Below are 25398 nucleotides of genomic sequence, written 5' to 3'. Positions count from 1 at the left end.
TTCCTTTTTATGGTTTAGTATTTGCACCAGCACCATCACCATCACCTTCGAATCGAATTGAACTTTATGGCTTTCAATAAGTCGAGGCTAGAATACTTATTTATTTCATTCAGGAATGCACATCCAGCCACCTATCAATCATAGAAACCATCTGGATGCAAATTGAAGCTTCTTGCCACGGCATCGGCCGATAACTTACTGGATGTGCAGACTTGGGTAGCCATGAACTAAAGATTAATCCTGAGTACACCAAAGAGTCCAAAACTGAAAGAATTAGAAAGAAAGGTTGTAGATGGCCTTCATCCTTCTTGCCCAACTTTTGGCAACAAAACGGATTCAGAACCAAATTTATTCTGCCATACTCTCTCTGCCAGTGCCACAGAAACTCTTGAGGAAGGTGGTCATATTTTAGCCAATCAATCCTCCACTTGAAAGCTTAATAGAGACTCCCTTCAAAGGACATTATAAGAATTATATATACAAAATTTGAAGACCAAATCTACTCCCTGATGGCTATGGAGGACCCTGTTTGTGCCTCAAAGGTTGGAGTGAGGCCAAACTCTGGCCATCGGATTGAGTGGACTCTGCCAAGGGCCAGAGATTGAACGGCTCTGATGGGTGATGTCGCTCGCCATCTCCATGCTAAAAGCTTTTTTAGCCTCCTGGAACGTGGGTAGCAAGAAGGATTACTTAGTGCTATTCTCTTATCTTTTAATTCTAAGAGGCCGAACCTAGGGTTGTCTTTTTAAGTTTCCTGCTTAAATTTCGGCATTCGAGAGTTCGAAACGGAGTCGGAATTAGGGTTTTCCTTGTTATATTTGGGAATTCGAAACCAAGGTGAACTTGGATTGGGACTCCGGGGCTTCTATTAGGCTTTCGTCCGCCCCTCTCTGGGGAAGAAAGATCTTGCGGTCTCGATCTCTTCTCCTGCGTGCGATTTTGAATCCTTTTGCTTCGCGCGATTGGAGAGGCGGCGGACGGAGGCCGACGGCGCCGGAGATTTCTCAGTCTGTCTTGATTTAAATCTTTCTGTCTGTCTGTCTCAGTGTGAGCGCGCGCGTCTGCTTCGATTCGGGTGGAGCTAATGCAGTAGAAAGCCTCGTTGGGGGCGGATTCTTTTAACTCGGAGTAGCTCCGGAGGCCGAAAACCATGAATGTCCCAATTATTGGTAGGATTTTGTTTCTTTCTTTGTTTCTATTTAGCAATCCAAGGTGAAAATTTTTCCCTTTTTTCCTTCTTTTTTGTGTGTTAATTTGGAGGAATTTTGGAAAAGAAGTAACTTTGTTTCTCCTTCGTTTGGGCTTTTGGGGATTTGGGTGGGTGAAGATCCGTTGCAGGGGGATTTCCCGGAAGTGATAGAGGAGTATTTGCAGCATGGGAACATGAAATGTATCGCCTTCAATCGCAGAGGAACTCTTCTTGCTGGTAACTCCCTCTTTCGCTTTCTCTTTTCCTTTCCTAGTTGCTCAATGTTATCTTCTTCTCCTTCTGAATTGAAAGTTGATGGAAGGAATACATTTTGATCTGTTGGTCTGAGTCCTGGAGGATCGCATGGACAATGCCCGGTCTTTCCTGGAAAAAAAGATCTTTTTTTGTGACATTTAATTTTCAAGCACACTGAATCCCTTCCAAGAAACATATCTGTTGCTTGGCATGAGAATATGAAACTCTATACCTTGGTAGCTTTCAGACTGGTGGTCTAGTTTTTGTAGAGCCAATTCTTGTGCAAGCATCATGGATGGTTCCCTATTGTTTTGGTAGAACCTGCGAAGAGAGAGAGTGCACCAAATGGTAGAATTGGTAGCAGTATCTTGTGGTGATACAAGAAACCTGGGTTTAACCCTCCTGCATCCTGATAATTGGCCAGATTTCCACCTGTCCTAGTTAGAGTGAAAAAATGTGGAGGAATGGTTGGTAGAAGAACAGCACTGCTGTGATCAAATATGCCTTACTACCATCACCATCCATTTTGGGTTTGCAGTTGCCGGGGTTGGGGATCTAAACCCTTTCCAACATTAAACAAAATGGTTCTAAACATAGTAAGTAGAGAGCTGTATCTTAGTTGTTGGTAGGAAATCTATATATAAAAGTTCAGGTAGTGGTAGAGTCTCTTTCAGCTGTCTTTTGTTAAGATTCCAGAGGCCAATTTCATGTTGGTTCATGAACCCAGGTGGTTTCGATCACTGAAGTCTATGATTGCCATATCTTGACGGGTAGAAAGGTAAGAAAAAAACATGTTTGCATTTAATCCACCTTATCGTCAAAATTTATTGTCTTGCTTCTAGTGGTAGAGTCTCTTTTAGCTGTCTTTTGTTAAGATTCCAGAGGCCAATTTGATGTACATTCATGAACCCAGGTGGTTTCGACCACTGACGGCTATGACTGCCATATCCCGAGGGGTAGAAAGGTAAGAAAAAAATGATTTATTAGGATAAGCATTTAATCCACCTTATTGTCAAAATTTATTTGTCTTGCTTATAGTTTCATTTGCTTCCGCTGCTAACCTTTAGGTCATTAGATGTCATATCGACACATGCTCATCAATATCATATTGTTAGACTGCTGATCAATGGCTTTGGGTGGTGTTAAAAACTTGTTATGCACTTATTAATTTGCTAGTGATTTGGCTGTGCCCTTGAGGGTGATAATTCGGAACTATCTGTGCCTTATGCAAGCCATATAAATAAAGTTTGCTCGAGGGATAACGGTAAGTATACATGATTTTTCCAAAAAGGCATGTTTCCTCCAAGTGGATAAACATGTTATTAAGTATATTAGGATATAGTTTGGTTGGCACTACGGAAAAAGGCAAGTGAGGAACACATTGAAGTTATTGAAGACTTATTCTGAGGTAGCAACCAGTGCCAAGTAGTGCTGAGTTAACTGAATTTCTAGTCACAATGGCCTTGCACCAACAATAGCATTAACTAGTTGCAAATAATGTTTAAATTCATATTTATGAAGATGCATAATGGTCTATGGCTATTTATAGAAGGTAAAATTTTAATTAGTAATAAGACAAGAAGGCTTCATTGTAAATTGGAGTTATGGAGGAATGAATTATACAATAAGAGCCTATAAATAACTAGAACAGAAGCCGAGTATGTAAAATATTTTTATCAGTGAAAGAGGAAATGAAAGATGATGCCAGAATCAGAATTTATGGCTGAGCGATACCATAGTGTGAGGATTAGAGTTTGGTGCATGAAGTGGACAAGTGCATTTAAGATGCTATGTAAACAACACATAGTTTGGGTATTTAAAGGAAAACTTTTGATAAATGGCAATAAGATGGCAACATTCTATAGTTCAGACATCAAAAATTGAGCAATGGAAAAGGCTCAAGCAAGCAAGATGAAAGTGGAAGAGCTGAGAATATTGAGATGAATTTGTGGTATAACTAGGAATGACACTGAGAAATTAGTATGTTGGAGGAGGCATATGAGCTGAACATTGGACGCACTATTAAAAATCAGATGAAATGTTATGGACAAGTGAATTTAGTTAAAAGATGCTTCAAAAAGGAGAGATGTGCTCAATTTGGTGTTGCATTTAGGAAGGAGGGGAAGTTTTTCGTTGCGAGAAGTTTTCTTGCTTCAGGACCTCATGATTACCTATCTTATATCATCTGTTGTATCTAGAAGGCCCATATCTTCTCTATTAGTTAAAGGCATGATTTATGGCTCCTCAGTGTTGTGGACCGCAGAGATAAGTACCAGCTCTCCAACTAAAATGCATTAAAGAAACACTATCAGAGGAGCATAATCTTTTCTTGTGATGGTTGTCATGCCATGATTCTTGCAACTAATGGACCGAAGAATTGGTCTGATAGTACACTCATGCTGCCTGGGAATTAGCACAGATGGATTATCTATATGAACCAGATTATTGGTGATTAGGCTGTATTATTCTCTCAATATTAATTACTTGTCAGCTCTTTATATTCCCTTTGCTTTATGTATGGTTATATGAATATCATACCAATGTGGATATTCATATATTCTATGTATTTTATAAATCTAAAAATTACAATAGTTGCTAATTAGTTGGCCCTTTATGCAGCTATGCTTTTGTTTATCACATTACCTCATGTATAGTGCATGATGTCCCAGTTCATCCATTCCAAATTAATTGTCAAATTTGTTTATGATGGTGTATTGAAACTTAAGCACTCTGCTTTTTGAACTCTTCATATATGCTTCTCTACCATATTTAGCTGATGTAATCGAGTTATTTATGTTAATATCAGCAACCATCGTTCTACCATTCTAATTTCCTAACTTCTTTAATATTTTAGATAAGGAGCTTCCAAGCAACTTTGCTTCTCCCTTTTAGAATAGGTATAATATTGCTCCACAAGGTCAACTTATTTGAGTGCATCATATGTTCACATCTTAGTGACCCTTTCTGCATCTGCATGTGCTTATGTCTAGATACGATCTCCTAGGTGAGGTGGAGGGCTACATGAATTGATTACATCACCTTCATTTCGTCCAGCATTTGTTCTTCGTGCCCTAAAAAAAGTGTCCTTGGACTTTACTCCTACGAGCACGACGTGTTAACTAAGTCTTTGTTACAAAATATGGTCCAATTTCCATCCAGTAGCACCAGAGACAGTGTTGTTGAACATCATGACATGCACGAGATCTAGAAGAGAACCTTTAACCCTCCACCTTACACGCTAGAAGATGTAAGTCTGAAACAAATTAAGGGAAGTACATTCTCTCTCTCTCATATCTGCTTCAATTGAGTGCCATATTGTGACCGTACAATTAGGGCTATCATATATATTGATATTTTCACATCAAAATTCAGAATTCTATAAAAGGTTCTAGTCCTTGATGGCTTGTGAGTTAGGCCTTTAGGTACCTCAGTATTGAGACACTATTTTAAATGCTGTATATTTCTATGAGTATCGGTTGTCAGGATATGTTTGTGCCTATGTTCGTTGTGAAATATTTTACGTGGTTTTGGTTATCCTTTAATTTATCTGAACTAAAGTAAAGATGTTAGCCAGATTGGGCCCTTAAGCTATTGTTTCCAATTTCTGATATCTTGTGCTTTATAGTTATTCTGCATCATGTTTTCTTTCATTTTAATATCCCAAATTTTACCTGCTTATCTATGGAAAGCTATGTAGTTCTTTGTAGTATTTATTATTTGTTCTTCAACTTTCTGATTAGAACTGAATTGTTTACATTGTTCAGCTGGCTGTGCTGATGGGAGCTGTGTCATATGGGATTTTGAAACTAGGGGGGTTGCTAAGGAGCTCCGGGACAAAGACTGTATTGCCCCCATAACTAGTGTTTGCTGGTCCAAGTATGGTCGCCATATACTAGCTTCTGCTACCGACAAGTCATTAACACTTTGGAATGTTGTTAATGGGGAGAAGATGGCTCGTGTGACTTTGCAGCAAACTACTCTTCATGCACGTCTCCATCCAGGGTCTTCTACTCCATCATTCTGCCTGGCTTGCCCCCTCTCTTCTGCACCTATTCTTGTTGATTTGAACACTGGTAGCTCCACTGTTCTGCCTGTTTCAGTGTCAGATGCTGGAAATGGCACTACTGCTCCCCATCCACGCAATAAATTTTCTGATGGTTCTCCACCCTTCACTCCCACTGCAGCAACTTTTAACAAATATGGAGATCTAATATATGTTGGGAACTCCAGAGGCGAGATACTCATCGTAGATTCCAAGAACATCTGGGTACATGCAATAATTCCTATTTCTGGGGGTTCTGTAGTCAAGGATATTGTTTTTAGTAGGAATGGACAGTATCTGCTCACAAATTCAAATGACCGAGTCCTTAGAGTATATGAAAACCTTCTTCCTCAGAAATTTGCAGCAAAAGAACTTGAAGCAATAAGCAGCAATGATAATGAATTTCAAGGTATTGAGAAGTTGAAAGTAGTTGGATCTAAGTGCCTGCTCCTATTTCGGGAGTTTCAGGATGCAGTTACGAAGATACAATGGAAAGCACCATGTTTCAGTGGTGATGGTGAGTGGGTTATTGGTGCTTCTGCTAGCAAAGGGGAGCATAAATTATACATATGGGACAGGGCTGGGTATCTCGTGAAGATCCTAGAAGGACCTAAAGAAGCTCTTATAGACCTAGCCTGGCACCCTGTTCGCCCTTTAGTGGTCTCTGTTTCTGTTGCTGGTTTGGTGTATATTTGGGCCAAAGACCACACAGAAAACTGGAGCGCATTTGCTCCTGACTTCAAGGAACTCGAGGAGAATGAAGAATACATTGAAAGAGAGGATGAATTTGACTTGATGCCTGAATCGGAGAAGGTAAAAATAACTTTCCCATCTGGGTGCTAATCTTCTTAGATGTCTGATGTTATCTAATATGCTTATTTGCAGGCAAAAGATTTGGACATCAATCAAGATGAGGAAATTGACATTGTGACCATAGAGAAAGATTCAGCTTTTAGTGACTCCGATGCATCACAGGAGGAGCTATGTTTCTTGCCTGCAATCCCCTTGCCAGATGTTCCCGAACAACAAGACAAATGCCTTGGAAGCTCATCAAAGTTGGAGGATAGCAATCATTCTGGCTCCCCATTTTCAATTGAAGCAGCACAGAATGGTCAGGCTATACTTCCTGCTTCTAGTCCACTGGAAGGTAATGCCATTAGGAAAACTCTCCAACTATTTTGAACATGCAATGGGACATTTTTTTTATCTCAGAATCTATTGGAGTCTAAATGGGATTGTTCTTTTGCAGTAGTGGGTAATTCTACTGCAGAAGAGGCTGTGGAGACCTCGAGCTTAAAGAGGAAGAGGAAGCCATCAGCGAAGGGGATGGAGTTACAGGCAGAGAAGGGCCGGAAACCCTCAACAAAAATCAAGCTGTCGGGCAAATCCTCGAAATCCAAAAATAAACATGGGGATGGGCTTGACACAAATGGCTCTGTACTTGAGGATGATGTAACTGATGATTACCTATAAACAATTCTAATTGATTCCTTATTTATTTCTGGCATATCTCATGTTTGTGTGCTGCAGTCAATGATAGAAATGTTCCTGGTAAAGCAGAGTTATTTCTCATTGCACTGAGCAATCCCTACTTGCTCTGGAAATTTTAAAGATTACAAATCATTTCTCACCAATAGAAAATAGGGATGGCAACTGGGTCGGGTAGGTCAAAACTTTATCAACCTAAACCCAATCTATTCATTAAATGTGTCAAAAATCCAAATCTGAACTTGATTATTTTGTTAAACAGCTAATGCAAACCAATCTATAACAGGTTAAATTAAGTTAAACGGATAAAACAAGTCAGGTATTGCCACTATCAGAAAATCTTTTATACATAGCCCTCGTCGCCATCAAGTGGATTATGTAGATGATAATGTTATTGTGGACGCCTGGAGATTTACCATATTACTTGGGTCTCATATTTTTACGATTTAATGTTCTGTTCGGAAGCTTCATCAGGTAGATCATAGCCTAGTGACAAGGCATTCCGAAATTTGATTGGGAGGAGGGGTATGGAGACTTGGGGCATGACGTGGGGATCCGGTGGAGGTTGGCCCCTCTCTCACTCTCTAAACCCGAATCAAGCATCAGCTTGGGGCCTGAATAACATGCTAAAGGGAAAGTCATTCATCCATGCTGCATTATGGTCAATAGAATCATGGTTTACAATATTCTTTGAGTTATTAAAAAAAATTAAATTATTATTACTTTTCTCTTGGCCAAAATTATTCTCCATAAATGATTGAATCTACAGCTATTCAATTATTCAGGACTAATTTAAGAAATATTTATACATCAAAAAGGTAAAATATTATATTTGCGAATTGAGGTTTGTCTCAAAGGTACAAAATTTGGGTGGTGCATTTCCAAAATTCTAAGACTTATGTAATTATAAGTTGGGTAGGTCTCCCTCGTTTTTCAAATTGCTCTGCATGCATCACCTAGTATTTAAACAATGCAAGAGTTATGCGACCATCTGTATATCATTTATCAATGATATGAATCTACAGTTATCCAATACTAAGCGTATTATAAAATAGGCTATTGGACAAATAGCATAACATAATTTAAAGAAAGTAATGCATTGCCTACTTGGATCTACATATAGCTTTTTATAAGATTTCTTGGGGAAGAGATGTTTGTTGTTTACATTTGAAGGTTGGTGTGAAAAGTCACATGAAGGTAGAAAATAGATGTAAGAATAATTAGATGAATAATAAGAGGCTTATCGTTAACTCCTCATTTCACCTCCCTCTATATGCTAATCGCAGTTGTTGTTATCATTGTGAAGACCCATGCGGGTGTGTGTTTTGTCCCACATTAATTATTCACTGAGCAAATTTTGAGTACTTATAGAGGATCAAGAAATCTAAATAATGTTGTAAAAATAATAGATGGAAAGAAGGAAGAACTTATTAGTTGAGGCGTAATTTCACTGTCCTTAAGAATAGATCGCACCTCTCGGAGAATGAAGGTAGAAAGTAGATGTAAGAATAATTAGATGAACAACAAGGGGCTTATCGTTAACTCCTTATTTCACCTCCCTCTATATGCTAATTGCAGTTGTTGTTATCATTATGAAGACCCATGTGGGTGTGTGTTTTATCCCATATTAATTATTCACTTAGCATATCTTGAGTACTTATAGAGAATCAAGAAACCTAAATAATGTTGTAAAAATAATAGACGGAAAGAATGAAGAAATTATCAGTTGAGGCGTGATTTTACTGTCCTTAAGAATAGGTCGCGCCCTTCGGAGAATGAATCTCGGTGTAGCAGGTAATGGCGGCCTATCTTTTAAGATACAACAACTAGATTACTCTAAGTGTACACTCGCAGATGCAGTGATTCTGTCGAATAGGACCGAACGGAGGAGAGTGTTTCTGGCCGTCAGATTAGGAATCCTATTGAGCGACCTCGATATGTCAAACGTCGAGCCCGCGGGAACACCATATCCGTCCTCGCGGCCGGGATTCAATACCCCTTCGAACACCATATCCGTTCCTGGAGTTCGTAAATCAAGCAGGTTTCTCTCCTCCGCTTCTTGCCGCTCCGATCCATCGAGGGTTTTCTCCACCTGGCCTCGTTCTCGAGTCAACGAAGGTATGGGCTTTCGCTTCTTTTCTAGACGACTTCGATCTACTTTTCTGAAATCAGGCTTCCTCTCGAGGCATTAATTTGCTTTTGAATCGCAACAAGTTACCCTAGTTTGCATTCTGTGGGAAGTTTCTCACTTCCTCCAATTTACATAAAAAAGGTCATCCTAGTTTACTGATTTTTGGCCCCACGAGCTCAACTCCATCTTTCTTTGATGAAATCTAGGACGGGAATCAGAGTTTTCTAGCGTTGTATACTATCATCGGATGAAATGATGCGCCGAGAAAAGATAAATCTTATTGCTTTATCTTCTGGGGTTTTTCTAGACGTGCGATTATTTGTGATATGGGCACATGTTAAAATTGTTTTTTTTAAAAGAAATTCATTAGAATAGTAGCGTAGAAACGCGAATTTGTCTTCCTTTGCTTAAATATAATTTTTTAATCATAGAAGTGGCACGGAAAAGTGAAATTTTTATTTTCTGACTGAAAGCTATTTATTTATTTAGATCTTAGCAGGAGCATGAAAAGTGAATTTGTAGTTATTCGCCTGAATGCAATATTGACTTGCTTTTTGTTTTAGTTTTTCTATTTTAATTGTGCATTTGGTAAATGACTTTGCAACCGGGGAAAAAGAAAGAATTTTATATCTCTGGATATGCAACTATTGTGTCTATAAACCACTTCTGATGTGTTTGGCAAAATGTAAGACCTAAATTCACGAATATCTTTTTGTCTTTGATACAATCTACATTGTTATCTGAAGATTTTAGATAGTGTTCTGTGGAGAAGAGGGAGAATAGTTTTTCTGTTGAGGTTGGAGAATGCATGGATATGAGTGTGTGTGTGTGTGTGTGAGTGAGGGCGGGCGGGCGGGCGGGGGTGGGTGGGTGGGTGGGTGCGTGCGTGAGTGACGCGTGCGGTGGGTGGGTGGGTGGGTGGGTGCGTGCGTGCGTGCGTGCGTGCGTGCGTGCGTGGGTGGGCGCGTGCGCGCGTGCGTGGGTGGGTGAGAGAGAGAGAGAGAGAGAGAGAGAGAGAGAGAGAGAGAGAGAGAGAGCTTTTTATAAGCTAGTTGTCTTAGGTTTTTGTGTTGGGATTTTGCCCAAATGGATTAATCTGGAGTTAGGAAAAACTGGATTTGATCTGAATTAGCTGTAGGTTTGGGATCTCCTCCCATATCCATGTCATTCCCTTTATGAGTTGGCTTTAGAGATGCAAAGTGGCCGGCCATGTGCTAGCTCTTTGATAGTTGTGTTGGCTCCACTCTGAAGCTAGTGGACGGATATATTTATTTAGGTCAGGTTGATACTGATGAGCCAATTTAGGTTAACTCTAGGTTTATGGACTAAAGCTGAATCTTAAACTGTTCCCTGTTTTGCGTAGTAGATTGGGTCTCAGGTATTAAGTCCAATAATGTAAGAGCCATGTCTGATCTCATTTAAGAATGGGCCTAGCTTTGGGTTCCATACCATGGGTACAAGTTTGGGGTTTGGGTCAAGTCTATCTTGGTTCCAAGTTGGGCACTTGACCCACTTGCAGCAGTTACTAAGTTATTCATTGACTGGTGGGAATTGCATAGTTTGGGCATTCTTATTTATTCAAATTAAGATATAAGGAATTTTTACAACAAATTAAAAAAAAAAACTGAATGAAGACTGTGGCATTTATCTTACAGCTTTGTGCAAAATATGAGACTTCCAGAAAGCTGATTTAGAAGAATCTAACTTTTAGGACCTGTGTTATATGCAAACAAGCCACTTGCAGCAGTTACTGATTTATTTTATTGACTGATGGGAATTGCATAGATTGGACATCTTATTTATTCAAATCGAGATAGAAGGAATTTTGCAACATATCTTAAAAAAAATCTGAATGAAGACTGGACAGCTTTGTGCAAATTCTCGGATTTCCCAGAAAGCTGATTTAGAAGAAAATTCTAATTCTAACTTTTAGGACCTGTGTTACATGAAAACAAGCTGTTATACATTTACCTTTTCCTTTGATTATGGTTGGCTATTCATTGGTTATCCATTTTGGCTTAAACTTGGAATGAAGGAATGTTGATTCAGTTGATTCTTGTCGCTTGACAGCTCTTTCTCTGAACAAATTAGAGAAATAGCTGTGATATCATTTCATTTCCCTTCTCGTAAACATGAGACTAGTGTTCTGACTCCAATAGCGTTGTTATACCCCAAATCTTGGGGTTCAGGAATGGTGGAATTGTTGCAAAATAAAGGTTTTTTTTTTTTTTTTTTTTTTTTTTGTTGGGGGGCTGCGCGGCGGGGGGGGGGGGGGGGGGGTGCAAATAATGTTGTCGGTTCAACCAAGTCAAAACTTGTAGAGGGTGTTGAAAATTTGAGGTTTGAAAACAATTGTGTCTTTCACCAGGAGTTTGCCTTATGGTCACTGAGCTGTGAGAAAATATCAGAAGGGTTGGTATTGTCTGCAAAAGACTAGAGCTTCCTCCGAAGTGAAGCTAATAGTAAGTGCATAGTAGGCTTGGGAAGTAACTGACATGTCTATGGAGTTTGTTGGCTAAGGTTTTTTAGCATCTTTCTCACCAACCTAGCTCCACCTTCCCTTTCAAACAAAACAAAACAAAGCAAAATACAATCATAACATGAATATCAAATGCTATTCAATCAGCAGTGCTCTTAAATGACAACATCTTATCTGTTGGGCATAGTTTTAGATTCATTTAAAGTTAAATGATGTTTAACCAGAGATGCTATTGTAAACTTCTATGATATGTTTTGCGGTGGTTAGGAATTAGTTACTTTGTGTCTGATATTATGCCTCCTTTTATGCATCTGCATCATTTTTGTATGTTGTCTTAATCTGTTGGTGTGAAAATAATTGCTTGTGCAGTATTCGTTTATTTTTCCCCTTTTTTTGGCCTTACCATGTATGATCTGTCCTGCAGACCATTTAATTGATAACTGCAAAATAACCATGGCAGAGACTGAAAAGCTCACTAAGGGTATTGAGTCAGCAACAGCTTTGCTGGAACAGCTTGGAAAAGCATTCGAGGAACTGGAATCCCTGAGAGAGTTGTTTTCGCAAAACAAGATCCAGTGGGATGGCATCAAAGAATATTTTCACAACCTTGAGAGATCATTAAAGAATAAGAGTGATGAATTAGAAGAGAAACAAAGGTTGTTCGAGGAAAAGCAATCCAAGACTCATGCATTGATTGCAGAAAGAGAGGCTGCTGTTGCCGCAAAAGAACAAGCTTCATCGAATAGCCTTCAGGGGCTGAGAGATATTGCTGTTTCTGCCATAGTAGAGGCATGCCAGAAATACAAGGTGGCATCTCCTGAGACAGTTGACGTCAGGGGAAGCAAAGCAAAAAAGGTAAGCACGTCTCTCAATGATCCTAATGCACCTCCTGCACCAGAGGAGAAAAATCCTGATAATGGATCAGGTGAATTAGCTGAAACTGTGATTAAGCTGTATCCTCAATTGAAGCAACTTTGCGAACAGATGGATGCAAAAGGCCTTCTGAAATTTATTTCAGAAAATCGGAAAAATCTTGTCACCCTACGTGGGGAACTTTCTGCTGCATTGAAAAATGCAAATGAGCCAGCCCGTTTGGTGCTGGATTCCTTGGAGGGATTCTACCCTCTGGACCAATCTATTTTACAAGGGAATGAAGACAGTGCCCTACAGGGCCTGCGCAGAAGCTGTCTTGTATTGATGGAATCTGCAGCCCCTCTGTTGGGGATTGCTGAGCCAGGTGTCGATCACCCTGTTAGCTCTGAAATTAAGCAGCAGGCCAAGGCAGTTGCTGATGAATGGAAGCCCAAGTTGGCTGGTGTGGACATAGATGCTTCTAATGGATATTCATTGGAAGCACAAGCATTCCTACAGTTGCTTGCAACATTTAGCATTGCACCAGAGTTTGATGAAGAAGAACTTTGCAAGCTCATCGTTGCTGTCTCTCGTTGCAGACAGGCACCTGAGCTTTGCTGCTCTCTTGGATTAACACAAAAAATGCCAGGTTGGTATCCTACAAACTGACCATAAGGGTTCCAATGACTCAACCATTTCTTTAGTTGAGGGTGCCCACTAGATATGGGTTTAGAGGAGATCTAAGGATGGTTGGTTAGTGCAATCAAAGGTGAACTACAAAGAAGTTGAAACTACAAAGAAGTTGATCATCTAGTGAAATACACTATAATCTATATTTTCTTGGTATGCTAATTATGGGAACCTTGTTTTTGTGCAGGTGTGGTCGAAGATTTGGTTAACAGAGGGAGACAGATTGATGCTGTTCATTTTGCACATGCTTTCCAGCTTACCGAGAGCTTTCCACCTGTGCCTTTGTTGCAGGCTTACTTAGAGGACCTGAACAATGCCAAAAATAATGGGAATGGTGATGTGCAGGTGAGTACATCTGATATGTTTTTAAAATTTATGTGAATGTGTATTGTTCTTTAGAGAAGCTCAGGGACAAACCCTTGAGTCACCCTTGGTGGTAGATTTCGAAACCATCTGCATGCCCCTATAATGCAATTTTAATTAGTTTTGGTATACAACATTTTCTTTTAGGACTCATTTGGTTCGCGGGAAGAATTTTTCCTCACTGAAATGTTTTTTCTATGAAGATGATTCTTAGGAATATGATGTTTGGAAAAATGGTTTTGGGATGTTTAGTTGATCATGGGAAAGTGGCATATTTTAGAGTGGCTTATGTTTGGTTGAACATCTACTTTCTTGAAAAAGTTGTATGAAATACCTATTATACTCTTAATATATGGAAAGATCTTACCTATGCTTTTTGATAACGTAAAAATATTTTTGGGAAAAAAGGGACTCCAATTCTCAACCAATGAAAAAATAGCTTTCTTATGTCCTCTATGAATTTTTCTTTTACATAAAAGATAGAAATTTTATTTTCATGGGAATGCTACTTTTTCATCTCTCTTCTTTGAAAACTTGAACCAAATAAGAGGCATTTTTTATTTTTCCGTTGACCACACTCTCTCCCTTCTTTTTTTTTTGCGAAACAAACGAGTCCTTACTGTCACTTATCTTTTGTTCTGATCAACATACTTACCCAACTCTTTCAGAATAAACTTGCGCAGAAGGATCCCAATGCTCAGGAGCTTGGAGCACTAAAGGCAGTCATCAAGTGTATTGAAGAGTACAAGCTCCAAGAAGAGTACCCTATTGAACCTCTCCAGAAACGCATCGCTCAGCTCGAGAAAGCTAAAGATGATAAGAAGCGAATGGGGGAATCTGTCAAGCTCCAAACCAAAAAGCCTCGAGACACCGGGGGATATGCCCCTCGCAGGCCTGCTTTCGTTGCTGACCATAGGCAGCTCCTACCTACAGCTTTCGATGAGAGGCGACTGTATGCAGGTGCTGCAGAAAGGTACCCTTACAATGCACCACCCACTGATGGGCAACCTGCATATGCTGCCTATGCTCAACCGGCGAATGCCAGAGTTCCATTTCATTACCCAGATGGGAGATTCCCTGCTGCTCCTTATGATGCTGCATCAAATTATTGGAGCTATACAGGCACTGGACTGCATTCTGCTCCAAACAGCTACGGTAATTATACGGGCTCTGGAAACCCGTCTTATTCATCCAACTTTGGAGGCTATACAGGCAGCAGTTTGTAGTCATCTCACCAATCTCATGTAATGTGAGCTTGAATGACTGTAGTTTGCCTTCGGCTACTAGGTGAGCATGTGAGAATTTGGAGGATGTATTTGAATTAAGGCGAGTGAGCAATGCTTTATTTAGATGGGTAACTCAAATTCATTTTAACTCCAGAATCCATTCTAGCATATTATCATGCTCGCTTGGTTACAGTTTATCACATTCTGTATTGTGTGTTAGTGTCTTGATCTGTGTGAACAATCAGATCGCTCTCTACAGGACTCTGTGCACTAAAAATATAAGACTGGGAAAAAATATGAGATGGAGCACGCAATCCCTACATCTTAAGAATACTATAAATTAGCATTTTAGCAAAATATGTTATCCCGAATAACCAAGGATAATCTGATTAGCAACTTCTCCCCATCATCAAACTTGTCGCTGTTTCAATTAGTGTGTGCGGTTATCTGTTGGTAACAAACGAGGGCATGTAGTGTGATGTATAAGCAATACTTGGATTGGAGATTTTGTGGCATTGCATGTCTTCCAAATCATCATGTGATATACTTGTGGGCGCATCCTAATAGAATTTTAGTATGATGTATGAGCAATACCTTGGTTGGAGCTTTTGTGGCATTGCATTGCATCGGTGGTCAAATTATCATGTTAGGGCTGAAATTGAATCGGATATTAGCATATCCTCGTCTATATTTATTTTATTTGATGAATACATATATGGATACAGATGTTAGTCATATGCAAAAATTTATATTGTATTTATTTTAAATGGATATAGATATAAATCGGATACTAAAAGTATGGATATAAATACGGATATCAATTGGACAATTAAACTTTATGATCGCATAATCAAATATATTACTAAGTGAGTGATAAATTAAGTTAATAGCATGTTCATATGGTTATGTTTTCTTAAAAGTTTATGAGTGTTATATAAAATTCAATAGGATTACAAATGGAATCAGATATTCGAAGACATATCGGATAATTATTTCTCTATATTCATATCAATTTTTTTTAATGGATATAAATACGGTAGATATTAGCTGGATGCTCAAATTTTTATCTATATACAAATATATTTAGCTACATAAATGGATCCGAACGAATACTAACCAATCCACTCTTACCTACATTCTCACCTACATCATGTGGTATACTTGCACCAGGTGCAGGTGGCAAAACATGTCTGGTATGTAAAATTAAAAATGAGCTCAACTTTGAGATGTTTGACTCTTGCTGTCGGTCCAATCCCACTAAAAATTATGTACATCTAGATACTGACCATTTCAGTCGCTAGACAATAAATACGTTATTTTTTCCCTTTTATTTATATGATTTTATTTTATATCTTTTAACTTAGTCTGTGAGATTAAAAAAATTTAAGCTACATGAAAATTTAACCACTTTTTAATCAATGCTCTAAGATTTGACCTCCGCTTCAGTCCATGGTCCACAGTCCACACCCATTGACGACGTGTGGACAGCAAATCCAGTCGGCTTACACTCACACACACCCTGTTTCTATTGATTTTCTAAATCCAGGGGCTCCCTAATTCCCAGCCCGTCGAATTCACGTGGAAATAATCAAGCGGCCAATCATCCGCACAAAGGTCCTCACGTAATCATCTAAGCGAACTACCACATCCTCCTTCCATTCCCACCCCAGACGATCTCAACCGACCAAGTCCTACGATACCTTGTCCTAACGTATTCCTATGCGGCCTCCGGCACTAGGTTCTTCCTCTTCCCACCCAAATTGCCCCCAGATTTAAACCCCCAAACCCTGAGCCTGCGGTGCCGTGACCGCCTTTTGCGTCTCCCTCTTCTATTTGTCCCCGCCCGCCTCTCCCTGACTACCTCCCACCACAAACAGTTACAGGAAAAGAAAGAAGAGCGAAACAATGCAGGCGACGGCTTCCGCTCACTGCCTCCACCTCCTCTCCTCCTTCACCCCCGCTGCCTTCACCGCTGGGGGAAGCGCGTGTCGTCGCCGGAATGCCGCCGCCCCGGCCACCGTCCGCATGGCTCTCAGGGAGGACGGCCCCGCCCTGGCGGTGGTCGGCGTGACCGGCGCCGTTGGTCAGGAGTTCCTCCGGGTCCTATCCGACCGCGACTTCCCCTACCGGAACCTCCGCCTCCTGGCCAGCCGCCGCTCCGCCGGGCGGCGGATCGAATTCGAGGGCCGCGAGTACGTGGTGGAGGAGCTCCGGGAGGAGAGCTTCGCCGGGGTGGACGTCGCGCTCTTCAGCGCCGGCGGGTCCGTCAGCAGGGAGATGGGCCCCGCCGCCGTGGAGCGCGGCGTTGTCGTGGTGGACAACAGCTCAGCGTTCCGGATGGACCCCGGGGTGCCGCTCGTTATACCGGAGGTGAATCCGGACGCAATGACTCACATCCGGCTCGCCGGAAGGGCAAAAGGGGCGCTTATTGCCAACCCGAATTGCTCCACCATCATCTGTTTGATGGCTGCTACACCCCTCCATCGCCATGCCAAGGTACTCTGTTTTGTCTCAAAATTCCAATTTTAGTCTCAATCTAATCTTGGTATCTTTCCCGGACAATGGCCATTGCTGTATGTGGTGTTCATGCTTGTTGTCTAGGTGTTGGATTTCAGTATCTTTCTTCTTCGCTTAGGTGATTATTTGGCTTCTCTTGATATATTTAGGGATAACCACAGCCAAAATTTACTGATTGAAAGATAAAATTGGACCTTTTTTAAAAATGAAGTTTTTGTTCATTATTGATTATGAGTTATTTATTTGAGAATACTATTAAACCAATAAGCTATTGTATTTGTTTAGAACAGACTCACATTTTCACATATAACACTCATATTTTACATGAACGTATAGTGAGTGTACAGTATATAAACTAAAGTACAATGTAGAAATAAGTATACAAACAACAAATATATGCAATCCACTGACTGGCAACGCCTTAAAATCTGCAGTGGAATATGTATTGCCAGGTAATGTGCAAATAACTGTGTTCTTCCCATTGAGCAGCAGACAAGTTGCTTGATGGATTGAATGTAGAGTAGAGAAAGAGTGTGGATGGAAGCCGTATGGAGAGCAGAATCCATCTTACTATAATGATTCTGCTTATCAAAGGCCATACTAGCTGCTCAGAAAAGAGCCTGCTGAATTCTTAGATAAACCTTGCTGATTTGTCTGGTCTCTTTTCTCGATGGAAGTGTTGCTTAATATTGGCTACTGTCATGCAAAACTTCATTATTGAAATTACCACACCCTATGAGGTTGATGAGATGATCTGATCCACTTGGTGAATGTTTTAGTCAATCTCACACTGCTCTGTAGAAGCTATGGTTAGGGAATTAAGTAGAAATCCCATGCCCAGTTACAATCTTAGTTGAGCAAAAGTGAAAATTTTAAAATGAAGCAATGAATCTTCTAATAGGTGTTAAGCCAATAGGCACATTGCCGGTGCTCAAATCTTGCCTGACCATGTTTTGATGATTTGGAGGCATGAAGGGCGCATATCTGCTCGATCCATGGTGGTGGAAGACGGAACGCCAACTGCCATGGAGAGTCGCGGATTTGCACACAGAGAAAAGAAAGGCCGGTCGCGGTGGCTATGTCTGAGCCTCCTTCGATGCTTAAGTCAGGCAGTGCTTTAGAATAACATAAAATAGTGAGAGAGTAAAAAGCATCAAAGTAGAGTAATCTTCTTGGATCGTTCGCCCTTAAGTGTCTGGCCTAAGGATCGATAAACTGGTACTGTTAGGCATACCAATTGGCGCCGGTACGGGTTCGGATAGGTATGAACCGGTGCCGAACTGGTACCATGAGTTCGGCCTGGTTTACGCATCCAAAAGTCCAAAAAAAATTGGAACCGGTTTGGGCTGATACTGACTGGTACGGGCCGGTACCGATTTTTAACACCAAATCGGACCGGTCAGAGCCGGTATCGGTTCGATACATGCTGAACTAGTGGTACGGGTCGGTTCAGCATTCTTTGGTCTGGCCTGAAGTACTTGGCCTGGAGTGCTCGACAAGGAAGCACTTTTTAGGAGCTCGGCATGGCTTTAGTTAGTGGACACGCATCTTGGTCTCTAGGGGCTCGTGTCTTGGACTCCAAGGATGCGTGGATTGGGAGTACAGACTAGGAGCTCGGCTTAGGAGATTGGCATGGCTCTGGTTGGATGTTGTGCGTCTTGGTCTCCAGGGCTAGCGTCCTGGTCTCCAAGGATGCACGAACTGGAAATATGAACTAGGAGCTCGACCTAGGAAATTGGCATGGCTTTGGTCAGAGGTTGCGCATTCTGATGTCAGGGGTCATGTCCTAGTCTTGGAGGATGCGCAGACTGGGAGCTCGGCATGGTTCTGGTCAGAGGTCGCGCATCTCGGTCTTCAAGGGTTCACATCCTGGTCTCCGAGGATGCGCAGACTAGGAGCTCCGCATGGCTCTGATCGGCGGTCATGCATCCCGGTCTCCAGGAGCTTGCATCCTGGTCTCTGAGGATGCGCAAACTAGGTACTCGGCATAGCTATACTTTGCAGACGCGCATTCTGATCTCCAGGGCCTCACGTTTTGGTCTCCAAGGATGCGCGAACTGGCTCTAGTTGGCGGTCACGCATTCCGGTTTCTAAGGACTCACATCCTGGTCTCAAAGGATACGTGGACTATGAGCGCAAACTGGGACTTCTGCATGGCTCTGATCGATAGGCGCGTGTCCCAATCTCCTAGGACTTGCGTTCTGGTCTTCGAGAATGCATGGATTAGGAGTGTCGACTGGGAGCTTTGCTTGACTCTAGTCGGCGGTTGCGCATTTCGGTTTCCAAGGACTTACATCCTGATCTCCAAGGATGCATGATTTGGGAGTTTGAACTGGGAGCTCAGCATGGCTCTGGGCGGCGGTTGCGCGTCCGGATCATCAAAAACTCGCATTCTGATCTCCATGGATGTGTAGACTGGGAGCACAGACTGAGAGCACGACATGGCTCTGGTCGGTAGATTTGCATCCCAATCTCTTGGGACTTGCGTTCTAGTCTCCGAAGATGCATAGACTAGGAGCACGAACGGGGAGCTCGGTATGGCTCTAGTTAGCGGTCACGCATTCCGGTCTCTAGGGATTCACATTCTGGTCTCCGAGAATATGGGTCTTATACGTATGGTGCTTGGATCTCTTGTGGCACAGAAGGGCAGTGTTACAACCTATGACCTCATCCAAAAAGGCTAATTGGAAGGTATTTTTTGGGTTTCTTAGTTCTATATAAGTATCCAAGATTTTCTCGGCGAATAACCGATTTAGGACTAAATACACGCCCACAGGGGCCCTTACATACTCCCCTCGTTTAAGCCTTGACATCCTCGTCAGACTAATGGTTTATATCCATTCAAATCTAATCACAAGTACCACGATCAACCCGTGGTTAGACCTAATAGATCTGTGTTATAGTGTCCCCTAACCAACATAGATTATGAGCCAGGTCCGCTCTAATACCATTCTGTCACAACACAGGACTTCACTCAAAATGGTTGGCCGAAAAGTATTTTTTTTAATTGTTTACTCCTGTATAAGTATCTAAGATTTTCTCGATGAATAACCGATGTGGGACTAAACACACATCCGCATTGGTCCTCATAGGCAGCCTCCAACGACTCACATCCTGATCTCTAAGGACGCGGGTTCTGTACGCACGGCGCTCGGATCTTGGGTAGCATGGAAGGGCGACCTCCAGGGACTCGCATTCTGGTCTTTAAGGACGTAGGTCCTGTATGCATAGAGCTCGGATCTTGACTCACACGGGAGGGCGGCCTCTAGGGATGCACATTTTGTCAAGAGAGGAGATAATGTGCATGGACGACCATGGAAGAGGAGTTGGGTGTAGAGTTAGCTGCGAGAGCTTCTTGTCATGAGAGCTTGTTACTATGAGAGCTCGAGAGCTTCTCCTTGGCAACTTCTCGCAGTATGTGCTTGATAGGCTCTGGCTGCTCCTCCATCTTTTAGAGTCCCTTGGCCTTATTTATATAGAGGAGGGAGGATGGATCCGTTTTGATTTGGAGGCGAAATCAAGGGATTGCCGTAGCTTCCTTTCTTATCTGGATTTAAATCTGTCGTAATCTCCTTCCTTGTTTGGGCCTACCAAGAATTCAAAATTTTGAACTTCAAATCTTTTCAAAATGCTCTCCACATGTCGACCCATGATGGGCAGATCAAATTTAGGCCATATCACACATATAATTTGGTTTCATCTTATAATAGATATGCCACTACATTTTGGTGACGGTTTGGCAAACTACACCCAAGTCACCAATGCATAGAGGTTGCCGAGATTGTCCAAGCCACTGATGAGTGTGCTCTGCTAACATATAACTTTTAGAAATAAGTTGTTTCTATGCTGCAATATTGCAATGAATCCACCAACAGGCAGCAACCTAATCTATAACTATTTTAGTAGGCTGTGGTCCCTCACATGTAACACTCATCTATTTTATGAATTTAGGGTGTCTATACATACTAGAAAAACTATATACCATCCATACAAAATTTCTAAATATTATTATATCTTACCAGAATAGAAATTATCAGAAGTTTCTGAATGGTGAGTAACTACTTCACATATTGTTTCATATAGACCAACAAATCCTTGGATATGCGCTAGGTTATGTTTATTCTTCCTCTCCTCTTCACAATTTTCTCACAATTTTCATATACACCTTATTCTTAATTTTCCATGGGTCTCAATTTTGTCTTATAGATTTGAGTGTTTGTCACTGTAAATGAGCCCTTCAGCTGGATTCCCTACCTGTGGCAGGTTGTTCGAATGGTTGTCAGCACCTATCAGGCCGCTAGTGGTGCAGGTGCTGCAGCAATGGAAGAACTTGAGGAGCAGACACGTGAGGTTATCTTCTGTTCTTTTATATTTCCATCGCTATTTTTGTTTTTCCCTCATATTGTTTTCTGTCTATTAAAGTGTTGACCATATAAAATTGATGCTCTTTCCTGTGGGCTTATAGGTTTTGGATGGCAAGCAACCCACGTGTAAAATATTCAAGCAACAGGTTTTTTTCCTTTGGAATTTATGCCATCTTATACTGGGCATATTACAGACAGAAAGCTAATGCCATAATATATTGCTCTATCTCTTCTTATGCAGTATGCATTTAATCTTTTCTCACACAATGCACCAGTTCTTTCAAATGGGTATAACGAGGAGGAAATGAAACTAGTGAAGGAAACAAGAAAAATATGGGTAATTACTTGTAGTCGTACCCTCGTACTTATATTTCCAAATTTCATATTTTATCTTATTTGAGTTGCTACAAGTCTTGCAACTATGACTAAAATCTGGGTCATGTTCTAATCGTACTTCAATGTAGAATGACAAGGACGTCAAGGTGACTGCCACTTGCATACGAGTTCCAGTGATGCGTGCGCATGCTGAAAGTGTGAATCTTCAGTTTGAAAAGCCTCTTGACGAGGTGAGGTGAAAAGTTGTGGGCTATGTTTGATGTTCTTAAACTTACTTTCAAATGCAAAATAATTAGTGGTGATTTTGGGCTCTACTTGCTTTGTTAGTTAGAAAATGCAGGCGACTTCTTTATCAACTAAAGTAACAGAATTAATATAGTTTAAAGCTAAACTTCTATAGATGCATGTTAGTCTACCATCTTGTTGAATTTCATTAATTGGAATCTCACTTCTACATATTTGACAGCTGTCGTCTGCAACTTATTGTATATTTTCCTGATTTGCCATCCCTTTTTTCTGAATCGCATGATGTCCTCTATTGTATTGTGTTAGCATGGCTAGGTTCTGAATTCAGTTCGTGCCTTGTTTGTCCAGGAGACTGCACGGCAAATTCTCAAGGGAGCTGCTGGTGTGGTTGTTATTGATGACCGGGCATCCAATCACTTCCCTACTCCATTGGAGGTCTCTCTTCATCTTCTCCTTGTCCTCCGTAGTCTACAAACAAAATAGAGAGGATGATAAAAACTATAACTCTCCATAAATAACAATTTGTCATCCTCCAATTCCGCATGTGAATTACTGTGGTAACACTTGATGCCACTGCTTACCATTTTGTACCTTCTGACAGGTTTCAAACAAAGATCATGTTGCAATTGGTCGGATTCGTCGGGATTTGTCTCAAGAAGGCAACCTTGGGTAAAACAAACTAAAAACCTTGTGTTATAAATGGTTTTTGGTACTCTTTACCATGTCAATATTATATTTATTAATGGAAAGTTATTATGGCAGATTGGACATTTTTGTGTGTGGAGATCAGATACGCAAGGGAGCTGCACTGAATGCGGTCCAGATTGCTGAAATGTTGCTTTAGTTCATAGAGAAGTCCTTGTTCTACATTCTGTTGGATGCTGCTCACAATAACCACCTTTGATGGGAGAGAAGATGATAGATTTTGTTGTGTTTGAAATTTATGTACTACAGACTTCTATTTGAATGAAGAAAATTTTTGAGTGATACTTTATTATTTGAGGTGCTTATAATTTGCGTGTCAAATAGAAAACATATTACTGCTTTTTGTTCCCAATTTATGCGTTGGTAGCAATTTCTTGTTGATGCCTGCTGTTCTAATTGTCTAATGGTGGATAATATGACATTTTGCGTACTGGAATTACAAGTTAAAACTGGCATTCAGTGTATACACTGATTTTCTGAAATGCAGCTAGCTGTCAATGATGAGAGCGTTTTCTTTAGAATTCTTTGCTTTGGTTTTCTTACTTGTAATTTGTGCTTTCATTGAAAGTTGTGATAACTCTCCATGAAGAGTGGTTATTTTTCTTGTCTCTCGTGTTAGTTGAACTCCTAATCTTGTAACATATGACTTGTTTCCTCACCAATCCAGTTGCTGACAGATTTGGAACTGAAGGATTTCCACACACCCCCTTCTTGTTAATGTTAAACTTACATGCTTAGAATTTCTGGATTTGAAGCTTTTTGTTCTTCAGTTGTCATTTGCCTAGAGGATGGAAATATTAATACCTAGCTCCCTGGAGGAGGTATGCTTCATTCCAGGTCCCTGTCTACCTGAAGGTGCACTTCCTTGCTCCTGGTTTTTGTGTTGTATCAAAAATTGATGTTTCTTTTCAAAGACAAGTCAACATCGCTTCCTTTTTTCTGGTTCTACACCCAGGACTGTTTTGGTTTTCTTTTTCGCAAAGGAGATAGCAACAAAAATCATTCAAAAAATTTTTCACCATTATAAATACAAATGGTGAGGAGCTTGATCTTATTCAGATGACACTTTTCTGAATAATGATCAAGCAAATTTTATAATTCTCGAATATCATGCATACAAAATCTTCTAATTACAGGCTAGAGATGTATGTTTATAACTCTCTCTTTTTTTGGGCAAAATGTGGAGCAAACTGCTGCATTAATATATAATAGTAGCAACTTATGTTTATAACTCTTTTAAATAGTAATGAATGCCCTCCATCCTACAAGAAACTATAACAAGAAAAATTATCACATTTGACTCAATTTGAGGCTTTAACTTAGTGATTTGTTTTTCTTTGGTACAGATAACTTAATGATTGTTCAGAGTAATAGTGGTGGAGATGGACGGACCCAGACCAATGTAAGATCAGTTTCCAGCAGACAACACAAATACTTACATGCAAGGATGGAAAAATCAAAACCATTCGATAAAAAGGGTAATTATATTGGGTGGATTTCCCCTCTCTTTGCCTAAAAGAGAGGAAAGGGGCTTAACTGATTGTCTGAGTAATTTAGCATACCATAACTGATGCAAAGGAGCACAAAAAGCATCTCTATCTTGTCAAGATTAAGCACAACGATCGATAGTCCGACACCATCCAACCTCCTCAAAAGCTTTATTGTCTGATTCACATTTCTTGCTTATTGTGCATCAATTCATGAGCAATATAGGCACCTTGCGCACCACAGAACAACATATTAGACCTACCTAATCACTTTGCTCAATACACTTTATACTTGACATTGAACTAGGCTGAGCTTTCAAAGCACAAATATTAGCATTTTCCAAAGGTGCTTAATTTAGTATTGCAATTTTCTTGTGTAGCCATCCGGGCTTGCTCTTGTGTAACATGACACTCTCAGGAAATGTTGAGGTGTATGATTACATGGATTTCTGCTGTTCCTCTTGCCTATTGGCCAACAAAGGTTAACCAAGAGGCTATGATGGATTTGAAGGTTAGTGATGCGGACACCAGTACCGGATCGCCTGTTATGCAGAGCCATGGTTGTCGTAGGAGGATGGTCCAGCCAGTTTCGTTGTGGCTGGATTGATTTTATGTTATTTTATTTTGTTTATTTTATGTTGACTGGGTTTATTTGTATATTGTCATTTTAGGACCTTTTTAGAATTGTTTTCTTTGTGGAGGTCTTTTTGTTATTTCTTGGCCATATATATATGGGTCAGGGGCGGCCCAATGCGTTTGGGGGCCTAAGGCGAACTCAGTAAGAGGGGCCTTTTTTTTTTAAGTATGAAAATTTTTTAATAAGTGCAATGAAACCCAAAGACCTCAATCTTTGATCAAAAAAGTCCAATCTTTGAAGAAACTCTTCAGGAGTAAGCAACAAAAATTGCAAGCAAAAATTGCTTGTTGGAACTTGGAAGTGCCCAATATGGTGTGGCTACATCCAGCAACTATGACTCCTTTGTCCGCCTGTTGATAGACTTCATAGTGAAGAGGCTCGAAGTCATCAT

General features: G+C 40.6%; 3 protein-coding genes across 4 annotated transcripts; all 3 read left to right on the top strand.

Moving 5' to 3' along the window:
* The first annotated feature begins 546 nt into the window (after window positions 1-546).
* On the top strand, window positions 547-6993 carry LOC103707770 (protein RBL-like). The gene is made up of 6 exons (XM_039121735.3): window positions 547-669; window positions 1047-1169; window positions 1328-1426; window positions 5209-6299; window positions 6372-6633; window positions 6736-6993. Exons 2-6 carry the CDS (start codon window positions 1151-1153, stop codon window positions 6957-6959), a joined length of 1695 nt encoding a protein of 564 aa, XP_038977663.1. The 5' UTR covers window positions 547-669; window positions 1047-1150; the 3' UTR covers window positions 6960-6993.
* A 1885-nt stretch (window positions 6994-8878) lies between these two features.
* On the top strand, window positions 8879-14915 carry LOC103707771 (FRIGIDA-like protein 3). 2 transcript variants are annotated; one of them, XM_039134032.3, is made up of 4 exons: window positions 8879-9092; window positions 12045-13085; window positions 13314-13471; window positions 14158-14915. In XM_039134032.3, exons 1-4 carry the CDS (start codon window positions 8912-8914, stop codon window positions 14713-14715), a joined length of 1938 nt encoding a protein of 645 aa, XP_038989960.3. In that variant the 5' UTR covers window positions 8879-8911; the 3' UTR covers window positions 14716-14915. The 2 variants fall into 2 exon arrangements, with proteins under 2 accessions (XP_038989960.3, XP_038989959.2); XM_039134031.3 differs by having other exon boundaries at window positions 8934-9092; window positions 12009-13085.
* A 1585-nt stretch (window positions 14916-16500) lies between these two features.
* Window positions 16501-23175, top strand: LOC120113233 (uncharacterized). The gene is made up of 8 exons (XM_039134033.3): window positions 16501-17211; window positions 21496-21582; window positions 21698-21742; window positions 21838-21933; window positions 22061-22162; window positions 22527-22613; window positions 22780-22847; window positions 22941-23175. Exons 1-8 carry the CDS (start codon window positions 16621-16623, stop codon window positions 23020-23022), a joined length of 1158 nt encoding a protein of 385 aa, XP_038989961.2. The 5' UTR covers window positions 16501-16620; the 3' UTR covers window positions 23023-23175.
* Window positions 23176-25398: the final 2223 nt, after the last annotated feature.

Source organism: Phoenix dactylifera, chromosome 15, assembly GCF_051530095.1.
Source record: "Phoenix dactylifera cultivar Ajwa chromosome 15, Ajwa_hap1_PhDact_Kaust_v1.1, whole genome shotgun sequence".
Classification (NCBI taxonomy): Eukaryota; Viridiplantae; Streptophyta; class Magnoliopsida; order Arecales; family Arecaceae; genus Phoenix; species Phoenix dactylifera.
Note: the sequence above shows the minus strand (reverse complement) of the source record. Positions and strands in the feature narration are given on the sequence as shown.

Coding starts and splice junctions, on each gene's coding strand:
- LOC103707770 (XM_039121735.3), top strand. Junction 1,427..5,208: donor CAGAGGAACTCTTCTTGCTG/GTAACTCCCTCT, acceptor TACATTGTTCAG/CTGGCTGTGCTGATGGGAGC. Junction 6,634..6,735: donor TGCTTCTAGTCCACTGGAAG/GTAATGCCATTA, acceptor GTTCTTTTGCAG/TAGTGGGTAATTCTACTGCA.
- LOC103707771 (XM_039134032.3), top strand. CDS start 8,912: ATGTCAAACGTCGAGCCCGCGGGAACACCATATCCGTCCTCGCGGCCG. Junction 9,093..12,044: donor TCGTTCTCGAGTCAACGAAG/GTATGGGCTTTC, acceptor TAACCATGGCAG/AGACTGAAAAGCTCACTAAG. Junction 13,472..14,157: donor ATGGGAATGGTGATGTGCAG/GTGAGTACATCT, acceptor CAACTCTTTCAG/AATAAACTTGCGCAGAAGGA.
- LOC120113233 (XM_039134033.3), top strand. CDS start 16,621: ATGCAGGCGACGGCTTCCGCTCACTGCCTCCACCTCCTCTCCTCCTTC. Junction 21,583..21,697: donor TTGAGGAGCAGACACGTGAG/GTTATCTTCTGT, acceptor GTGGGCTTATAG/GTTTTGGATGGCAAGCAACC. Junction 22,163..22,526: donor TTGAAAAGCCTCTTGACGAG/GTGAGGTGAAAA, acceptor TTGTTTGTCCAG/GAGACTGCACGGCAAATTCT.